The sequence below is a fragment of the Notolabrus celidotus genome, chromosome 21, assembly GCF_009762535.1.
Source record: "Notolabrus celidotus isolate fNotCel1 chromosome 21, fNotCel1.pri, whole genome shotgun sequence".
In the NCBI taxonomy this organism is placed as follows: domain Eukaryota; kingdom Metazoa; phylum Chordata; class Actinopteri; order Labriformes; family Labridae; genus Notolabrus; species Notolabrus celidotus.
This window is the reverse complement of record NC_048292.1, coordinates 16740684-16751166: the sequence shown is the minus strand read 5'-3', so window position 1 is coordinate 16751166 and position 10483 is coordinate 16740684. Positions and strand designations below refer to the sequence as shown.

Below are 10483 nucleotides of genomic sequence, written 5' to 3'. Positions count from 1 at the left end.
TAATAGCAACAAGGGAAAAATATAGAACAGTGCGATTCAGAAGGATACAGTAGTTATTTGTGAATGTGCCAAGTCACGTAGTAACTTCCATGTAGTGCAATGAAAGATGAGAACAGATGATTAACGGGACACAGCAGTGCTGGTGTTAAACAGTCTGATTGCAGATGGAATGAAGGACCTGCGGTAGCGCTCCGTCCTGCAGATTTCCTACCGTGTTTCAGTGGCGGTTCTGGGGAGGGGCCAACAGGGGCCAGTGCCCCTGTAAAACTGAACCTGGACCCCCCCTGTGCCAATTAGTAAATTAAAATAAGTAAAAATAAAAATAGATAAATAAAGAAAGAATGCAATTAAGATATATACAATGTTACAAATGGAATTTAGATAAATACAAATGTTACAAATGGAGGAAATAGCAGTAATTACAGGCAGTATTAAAAATGTTTCAGTAGTGACAGGTTGACATGGTGTTATTATGGTTGGTAATGACAGATTAAGCACTATAATAAATAAATATGGGTATATAATATGACTGTAAATTGTAGTAAACAATAATAATGTAATATAACATAATATAATATAGCAAAGATAATTATATTATATAATGTAATATGCATTATAATGCCATCAGCAGTCAGAGAGTCAGTATGAGATAAGGGAGTGTGACAGACAATGCAGGGATGGTATGAATCTGTTCATTGGGGGTCAGTGTTCAGCGTGACCACTACCATATTTATCCTTTATATCACTTTTTCTTAATAACTTCATTATTATGTCATCGTTATTTAACTCTTTATTAATCATTATAGCTCAAATTAAAGTTTTTCAAATAAGTTCTGTTCCTCAACATATAAGTATATATTTTTTTACTTTAAAATGCAATTCACTTTTTAAAGAGATTGTCAATCTCAATCGGGCTTCTTGGTTAAATAATGGTTAAATAAATACAAAGTGGCATGACATTTTGAAAAAAGTATGTAACGTTCAAGTGCTCTCAGGCCTATACTGACAGATCCATTAATGTAGACTGGGTCCACTCTTTAAACTTTGCAGAACAGCTGAAAAACACAAAATCTTCTGGCTTTGTCTCCCCCAGTTTTTATTTGTGTAATGATGCTTGGAGAGTAATGCCAGGTACCAACACCATTAGCATCCATATTATTGTATTTAATGTTATCAATTGAGCACATTTTTTTGTTCAGATGTCTTTTGGATTTAGTTTTTTTCACCCAAGCACTGTCATCCACCAATATTTAAATCTCATAATCCCAACTCACAGGCATTACATCTTTATTTTCTAGCATATCAATAACTTTAATGGTATTTCACCATGAAAAACAGGGTGTGAAAAGCATTTTGGCAGACAAGAAATAGCAGGATACTGCACGTAATTCAGATAAAATAAAGATGAAGCAGTCTAGATCTTCATTTCTCCCTTAATTTATTAAGTCATGTCTGTCAACTTGGCAGTGAGAGGGCCTTAAGGAAAATACATTGAGCCAGATTTCAGTTTAAACTGAGTTTTTTAAATCTGAGTTACTGAGCAGTGTGCGTCAGTAGAAGCAGTAGTATTCATAATGTTCTGATAAATATCCCTAAAGGTAAAAAGGCATAACAACTGAGTCATTTCTGATACAACTTTATCAAACTGTTTTGATTTAACATTAACCTTACAATTGAGTAACCTACTTCATTTCATTCACTCCCATCTTTTCAGTGGAATGATGTCTATGAATTCTTGCTGCATCAATGCATTGGACATACGGCTTGTTGACACCTGAGTCAGTGTGTGCCTGTTGAGTGAGTGACCTACATATAGTATATGTGACTGAATAAATGCTTTATTTCATAACCGGTTACCGGAGCCTCCAAGGTCTATTATCTCCTGCCTCTCTCAAACAATTACACATTATCCTAAAGAAATCTTTCTAATAGACAATGACCAATCTCACACACACAAACACAAACACACACACACACACACACACACACGCAGTGTCACAGTTCCCTGGGCGCCATGCAGTCAGACAGCTGAGGTATAAATAGTGTGCTGGCTAAAGTTCCCCTCGAGAGAAACACTCCAGGAGCCACAGTGGACCAGCGCTCTCTTCTGAAACGTCTCTGCTAACCTGAACAGTGAAAACTTTTATGTGACTCTTCTGTTTTTTCATTAAGACAAAAAGAGCCCACCCTTTCTGTTAAAATGAGGTACTTCCAATGAACAACATAACCTCATCGTTGTAATCTGAGGAAACAGATTAAAAATAAAATCAAAGGGGCTGCACCTTTATTGAGCTTAATAATCAAATTTATTTGAGTTGCATGTTTTAAAGCACACTTTTAGATATCCTCTGGAGAAGCAGTAACAGATGGACTTCTTTAAAGTAATGCTTGCATTAAAAAAAAAAGTGGAAATTAAAGATGAAAACATGAAAGGACACATCATTTAATCTAACTTGAATATTAGAATCCACAAGCCACCGATGAAGAAGATTATATGCATTTGCATAAACACAGAAAGTGAAGGGTTTTTTTTCATTATCAAGTGCAAATTGAACATTTTCTATACTCAAAGAATGTGTTTAATCTTATCTCTTGATAATTTGGTCATGAAAATAAAAATAAAAAAACACTGAGATTAAAATTTAAGTAGCTTTTATTAACATGCAATAAAATGAAAACAGATAAAGAGGGAGTTTTTTACCCTGTTAACATAAAAAAACAAGTACATATTGTCTGTACTGCTGTGACGCTGAGACACAAATATGAACACTGGTTAAACAATGCTGCCATCCCCTGGTTACATATAGGCACTGCACTATATATGTAAATATAGATTAATACATGACTGAGCAACCTTCTACCTCTCCTCCAGGTTCATCTGTCTGGTAAGTCATGCTCCCTGCATTTATCAGTTTAATCTCTGACTTTTATGCAATACGCAGTGGTGGTTCTGGGGAGGGGCCAACAGGGGCCAGTGCCCCTGTAAAACTGAACCTGGACCCCCCCTGTGCCCCCCCCCCTCCACACCAAACAAATATTGTACAATAAAAAAAGCTTCGGTATCACGCCAATGTTACAGGCGGAACACGTGTGTGGCACTTGGTTCCAGTCCCTTAGAGCGCTAAGGGACTCATGTTGAGTGTAAACAGCCAAACAGCTGCTGTCAGTCTGCATTTTGATACAGTACACAGTAGTATATATGTCTAGTATATAGGGATGCACTGATATATTGCCAGTTTGTTTTCAGCCGGTCCTCGCCCTTCTCAGTCTCTTTTGTCAGGGTTGAATGTGTCCCTCTGACAACACCCTGGCTCCAGCCTGGCCCCCCCAGTAAAATACGAGTGTAACACAACAAGCTAAGTGTAAATCAATGAATGTTAGTTGCATTTTATTCCTACCTGTCTTGCCTCAAGATATAAAGTGTGGTAGATATTCCAAGAATATATATGCCTTAATTATAAAAAAAAGAGAGCTGAAATTTAAATTTAGATCTCTAAATTTTTCTTCATGGCTCTGAAACCAAGCTGGAAATCCAAGATGGCTGCACTGTGTATTAACAGTACAAGTTTTACATTTAATAGAATTTATTAGCAACATAGTCACTTTTTGTGTAATATAATGAGTCACATGGATGGTACTGTGCAAGTTTTATCCGTGGACATGTTTTCATGTTGCTTTTGTACTCTATCACGTAGCATGTGTTGTTACCGCCTGGTGTTAGCAAACAATGCCAACAACAGCAGAAGTCAGTGGCTTAACAACTTTCTAACTAGTCTTGGATGTGACATCATTCCTAACTCCAACATCCGACTTCCAAGGTACACAGAACAAGCCATTGGAGAGGGATGAAGAAATGCTAGTATTGAAAAGTGCATCTCATGAAAGTTAACAACTAGCTTGAAGCTAAACAATATGAGCTAATGCTAGTCAAAACGATCAAAACAGAGGAACATGGCGATGATTAAAACAAGATAATTGCACCATTCAGGCAACAATGTGTACAGTCTGTCGTAGCAGTACTGTTGCTAGCAAACTGCTTGCTGTTTGGCTACTGGGTGAGCTTAGAGGATCTTTGAGCTTCATCACAGACTAGAAAAAATTTCCAGTCGCTAATTCTGTTTTCTGGAGAAGTGATCAATATTTCCATCGCATTAAAACCTAATGATAATTTTATGACTTTTCAGGTTTTATTCAAACCCTCAGATAAGATCCCGGAGTCATGGCTTCTTAAAACCTTGAATTGCACAACAAACAAAATCACATGGCAATGGTCTCCTGTTTTTCTTGAGTAGTTGACCGTGAAATACTAGAAATAATTCCCTTCAAAGTGTACCTTATAATCTTTTATCTGTCCTTTTTTCAATGCTCAAGAAATTGGATTGGTACTCAGTTGGCTGATTCACAAGTTCAGGTTTGTGGAAGGACAAAATGGTTTCAGATCTTCTCTAAGCCTCAGTTTAATGGGCCACAGGAGTGATTTCGAGTACGTTATTCTGATCGTTTCCATAGATACCTAAACTAGGAAACAGCTTTGATCTGCTGCTTAAGGGAGCACCAGCCATAGAAAAGAGAAACGCTTTTAGTGCTGGTTGGGTCTCAAAGAAGTTACATCCTGTGTAGGAGTAGATCAGAGTCCGGGTGTCCACATCATAGAAGGAGACCTCTCCCTTTTCATAATCAACAAACACACCAACTGTCTTGGGTGTTTGTCTCAGGCGAACTGGTTCTGCGCGTATGTTTCCAAAAAAAGTCTCTCTATGGTGGGACAGGGTGTGGAATCCACAAAATGTCCAGTACCCATCCTCAGGCAAGGAAATCATGTCTCTATTAATGGACTCTTTGGCAACTCCCAAGATCCAACTGTCACAACCACTGACCCGAACCTGATAATAGAATCTTCCTGAGGTGAAGCCGTCTGCCCCAAGAACTAGGGTATTATGTAAAACTCTGTTCCCAAATAAAGAAGATAAAAATGATTGACCATCGCGAACCCTCAGTTGTTTTCCATCCCCTGACACCATGACATTTAAATGGGCGGTGTAGGCATCCAGAGTCACATCCATGGCATTGCACTGCTGGATCATCATGAGCTTGTCCTGAGGTGTATTCCACACTTCTTCAATGAACCCATCTGTCATTGGTTTTTCAGCCTGGTCAGATGGTTTTGCCACCTCGCAACCATCAGATAAACTGACCTCATGGATTAGCATCTCCATCTCGTTGCTGAATGTCTTCTCCATCTGAGCCACGCATTTTCTCACCATCCCTACATAAGTCTGTGGACTAAGGTCAGACAGTTCAGGTAGTACTGGAGGATTAAAATGGGACAGAGGGTCCATTTGGTTACCATGTGCAGCAAAGTCAAGAGAGGGACATCCGAGTAGGAGCTTGATATCGTCGTCTGTCCGTAAAAGCTCCTTCATTTCAGATCTTCTTGTCACTAACTCTGTGACTTCCTGCTCCAGCTTTGTCAGGTGGTCTCTGGCCTGTTTCTCCGCTGCTTCCTGCTTCCCTTTGATCAAATCAGTCAGTTCAATCTGGCTCCTTCGCAGGGAGAGTATCAGGTCAGTGAAAACTTCAGCAATTTCTTCTAGCTCTTTCGCTGCCTGTATCCTGCTCTGTTCCACCGAGTATTTGATTTCTGCAATGCTCCTGGATTTAGCCTTTTCCATTGTTTTCATCTCTGCCACAACATCAACCAGCCGGGCCTTCCTCGCTGTGATCTCTTGTTGTAACGGGATGGCTCTATGCATTGCATGCTCGTCGTTCAAGCACATGAAGCAAACACACATCTGGTCCACCAGACAAAAGAACTCAAACATCCTGTCGTGCTTCTTACACACTCTGTCCTCCAGGTTTGTCACCGGGTCAATCAGCTGGTGATTCTTACGAGATGCGACTCCTTGATGAAGCTCAAGATGAATCTGGCAGTACGAGGACAAACACAGCAGGCATGTCTTCTGCGCCTTGAATTTTGGCCCAGGACAGATGTCACAGGGAACCTCTCCTGGTTTGGCAAGAGTGTTATCTTCACTCCTAAGCCTCGTGTTGTTGAAACGCCCGACCATATCTCTGAACTCTGTATTGACCTGAAGCTGGGGTCGAGTGTGGAACTGTTTCTTGCAGAGGGGACACTGTGGCCGGTCAGTGGTGTCCCAGTATGCTGTGATACAGGCCTTGCAGTAGTTATGTCCACATGGAGTAGAGACAGGCTCAGTGAACTCATGGAGACAGATTGAACACAGAGGCTGTCCCTCAAGTGTGAAGACACTGGCTGAGGCCATGTCTAGATGAAAGGAGAAAATTGAATGTGTTAATCAAAAGGGTAACTTACATTTTGGCTAAGTACTTGTTTATGCATTAAACAACAAATTGCTTTTATTTTACCTTTTGTACTTCCTTAAGTACAGTGGCTGAGATGAGCAGACGACAGAAAAGAACTGACAAAGATAAAAGCTGCAAATCCAGACTTTAATAGAAGGGCTTCAGGCCTGTAGGGGCGCTAAGTGAAACAGTTTTATTAACGACGGGTCACACAAGGACTCACTAAAGCTAGGTACCCAGTATAAAGGCTCTGACGACCATAGACATATAAAGAGTAGACGCCGCATCGACCGCTACTACCTATTGGCGCTGATGAGCCACGGGGCCACCATCTTGGTCCGGTCACCTGCTCCACTCAGTGTAATCTGTTTGGCAGGCGCAATTAAGTGTCAGTGCATTTAATCAATCATAACTTGCTGGATACCGAACTGATTTTCATGTGTGTTTTTTTTTTCTGCAAACGTTATACATGTAGGTATGACACAGGACACATGGTTCGGCATATTTTAATATTCATAGTGGGCTTAACAGTAATAGAATATTCTGATATGTGATATATGTGATGTATGATCTGCCATCTTGAAGTCTCTGCTGCTTCAGTTTACGTTTACAGGTAGGATCATGGGTAGGATGACCAGACCAAGATGGCGGCCATATTTCTTGCGACCCAGCAGCCAATGCGGCGTCTACTCTTTATATTTCTATGCTGACAACAGGGTTGGGTTGGTGTTTACTATTCGAACAACCACTGGATCTTCAGTGAACTTGTCATCTGCAACCGAACCGAACACAGTAAAGCCACAGAAAAGCTAACTATGACTCGAGTCATCTTTGTACAAGTAAGAGTTTTGCTGGTTGGATAGCTGCAGCTCCTACGCTGCAGCGAAGACAACATAGTGAAAAGACATTGCGTCTGTGGCACTTACAGTGTCAGGAAAGGATGAGACAAAGCCATGTGCTCTCACTGAACTGACTCTCTGGAAAAGGACAAGCAAAAAGTTGCAATCTACAAACATGACAAAACGACCTGCAAAATAGAAGTATTCCACTGCGATGCTGAGTGCTGCTTCCTGTAGCTACCATCCTCAGTTAGCCACACAGCTAGCAATAAAATAAGCTGACTTTGAAAACACAGGAATATTGGCTTCTAAGCTCTGCTAGCCGTGCAGTTAGTGATAGTTTCAGGCCTCCCGGGTTAGCCACACAGAACCCCTGCCTAGGTCTCCTGAGAACAAGAAAAAGTGATGTCTGACATCTCTCATTTTACCATATTTTAACCTTCTGTTTTTGCTGTTTTTTTGTCTGTTCCTCTTTTTCTTTTTTTTTTAGCTGTCTCTGAATTCACCTTCTTACGTTGTGATAAACTCTACCCACAGACATCCTTGGAAAAAAAAATCGAATTTGTTTTAGCTTCTTAATTTCAGTTTTTTCAGAATCCTTATGACCAAAGCACAACAAGAAAAAACTGCAGTGAAGGCCTCATTATCATCTGCAGTTCATTAGATTACATATCACCACACCACATTCAGTTCAAAGTCCTTCTGTTGACATTCAAGACCATCCACAACCTCGCCCCCCCATATCTGTCCGACCTCCTCCATGTTCCCACTCCCTCCCGCTCCCTCAGATCCTCTTCCTCCATACACCTGTCTGGCCCCTCCGCCCGTCTCACCACTATGGGGAGCCGAGCATTCAGTCGCTCTGCTCCCCGTCTCTGGAACTCACTACCACTTCAACTCAGAAACACAGATTCTTTCCCCCATTTCAAATCACAACTCAAAACATATCTGTTCAAAACCGCTTACTCCGTCTGACTCCAATTGCACTGTCATTTTGTTATTGTTTCTATTTTTTTCTTACCCCTTGTTAGTTTATAGTTTTCATTTCTGACTCTGATTTTGTTTCCTTTAATGTAAATTCGTGTATGTATATATTTATATCTGTGCGGTGTCCTTGAGTGCAGAGAAAGGCGCCTTTAAATAAAATGTATTATTATTATTATTATTATAATGACGCAGAACTCTATTATCCTCAGCATGGGCAGAAGTGGAACGTATCTGTCAACTAAAGCACTACTTTAAGATACTTGTAATCACTAACTCTAACTGACAGACAGATTTAGTAAGATACAGTTTATTTCATACCTTCTGTGTACAGTGAAAACAAAGGATGCCACAATGGGGGAAAATGGAGTAGAACCGACGTGCAGAATAATAAAGATTGTAATTATAAAAGAAAAAAAAGGTACAAACAAAACTTACTGAAATGTCCAAGAACTCAATTCAAAAGAAAACACTGGGAACACAAGGATAAAGAAACACAGGGAAGACTTACACAGATCCAACACAGGACAGGGGAAACAGAGAAACTAAAGAGAGTAATGAACACAGGTGTGAACACAGGTGTGAACACAGGTGTGAACACAGGTGTGAACACAGGTGTGAACACAGGACACAGCTGAAACCAGTCAGGTTAAACATAAAAGGAGGGAAACACAAAGGCTGGAAGTAAATTTGTCACCTTAATTTGTCATTACCAACCATAATCACACCATGTCAACCTGTCACTACTGAAACATTTTTTAATACTGCCTGTAATTACTTCTATTTAATTTAAATTCCATTTGTAACATTGTATATATCTAAATTGTACTCTAGCTTTATTTATCTATTTTATTTTACTTATTTTTATTTTTTATTTTATTTTATGTTATTTTGTTTTGTTTTTGTTTTATTTTTATTTTGTACTTATTTTGTACTTATTGAAACTTCTTTCTTGATTGTACTTATGTCTGGGTTGCTGTAACAACTGAATTTCCCCCCCGGGGGATCAATAAAGTAATATCTTATCTTATCTTATCTTAAAACTGGATCACAAACTACAAAATAAAACAGGAAACACAGTAGACTAGATTAAAACACAAGAAAAAAAACAAGGACTACAACACAAGACATGGATCACTTAACACAAGGAAGACAAAGAGTAACAAATAATACAGATAACAGACAGGGAGGAAACACAAAGCAAAAACAAAATTAAAGGATCCACCAATTTAGCTTACTTTTAATGTTTCCTTTTAAAACTAACCATGCTGCTTGAGAAAACTTTCCTATTTTTTTTAAAAAATCTAAATAAACTACTTTAAAATCTTTGAAGAATGTGTAGTCACAAACTGGCAGTTTTTTTCTACATTGAGTAAAAAGTTGACTTTTACAATATACATGACTCTCACAGAACAGGAATGCTGAAAACATGATTATTTTATAGATTATATAATGCATTTCTGTGTATGAAACTTTAGAAATGTTTTGAATACAGGACTTTTACTTGTAGGGAAGTATTTCCAATGTTTCCTTGTTTACTCCCAGAAACTTTCTACTGCCAATTTCTGGGTGGAGTCCTTTTCTAAGTCCAATGCGTCATACATACTATAAAAAGACCTAAGTTCTACTCACTTTGACCCTGGTCTTATCAGTAAAACGATGGCTATATGAAAAGTGAAGTGCAATACCATGAGCCTGTTGAACATCTGAGCTCCAAAGCAATGTTTTATACGTGTTTCAAACTAAAACTTGTTGCTAAATCCAGACATTTCTGTTAGTAAATCTGTTTATATACCAGAGGAACTTCATTAGGCACATTGGTAGAAGTCATTACAACATTTTCCATCTGGAAATGTCTTTGTAAGTCTGTGGAAGGTAAAAAAGGAACAAAAGTATGCACTTTAACTTTACCTGCCAAGAGTTCTCCGTTGTCTTTGTAAAGAAGAAAAAGAGAGTTTGTCCTCAGACATGTAGTTTCATTTCTTGATCCCTCCCTTCCTCCCTCCCTCCTCCCCTTCCTGGAAAAACTTACTGAGTCAGAAGCATTACCCTCCATCTTTTTTCCCCTTCTATGTGAAACAGCTGAATCTGCAGGGATATATTTGTGAAAAAAAGGTACCTATTTTGCATCCTTTTAAAAATTGTTTTTAGATATTACTTTAAATTTAGTCAAATAAAAGACAAAAATATTCTTTTGTAAATTAATGTTGTTGTTTTCAAATTCAAAAAGAGGTGGATGATTTTGTTATCACAACCTGCAGACAAATGTAACTCAGCAGACAGCACTTTATTTGCACATCAGATGTAGTGAAATAGTGACATTAATGTAAGGCTGC

General features: G+C 38.9%; 1 protein-coding gene across 2 annotated transcripts; it reads right to left on the bottom strand.

Moving 5' to 3' along the window:
• Nucleotides 1-2635: 2635 nt before the first annotated feature.
• Nucleotides 2636-10126, bottom strand: LOC117804743 (E3 ubiquitin-protein ligase TRIM39-like). 2 transcript variants are annotated; one of them, XM_034673083.1, is made up of 3 exons: nt 10059-10126; nt 6388-6491; nt 2636-6286 (listed from the first exon to the last, which is right to left on the bottom strand). In XM_034673083.1, exon 3 carries the CDS (start codon nt 6282-6284, stop codon nt 4458-4460), a length of 1827 nt encoding a protein of 608 aa, XP_034528974.1. In that variant the 5' UTR covers nt 6285-6286; nt 6388-6491; nt 10059-10126; the 3' UTR covers nt 2636-4457. The 2 variants fall into 2 exon arrangements, with proteins under 2 accessions (XP_034528974.1, XP_034528975.1); XM_034673084.1 differs by lacking the exon at nt 6388-6491 and having other exon boundaries at nt 10059-10099.
• Nucleotides 10127-10483: the final 357 nt, after the last annotated feature.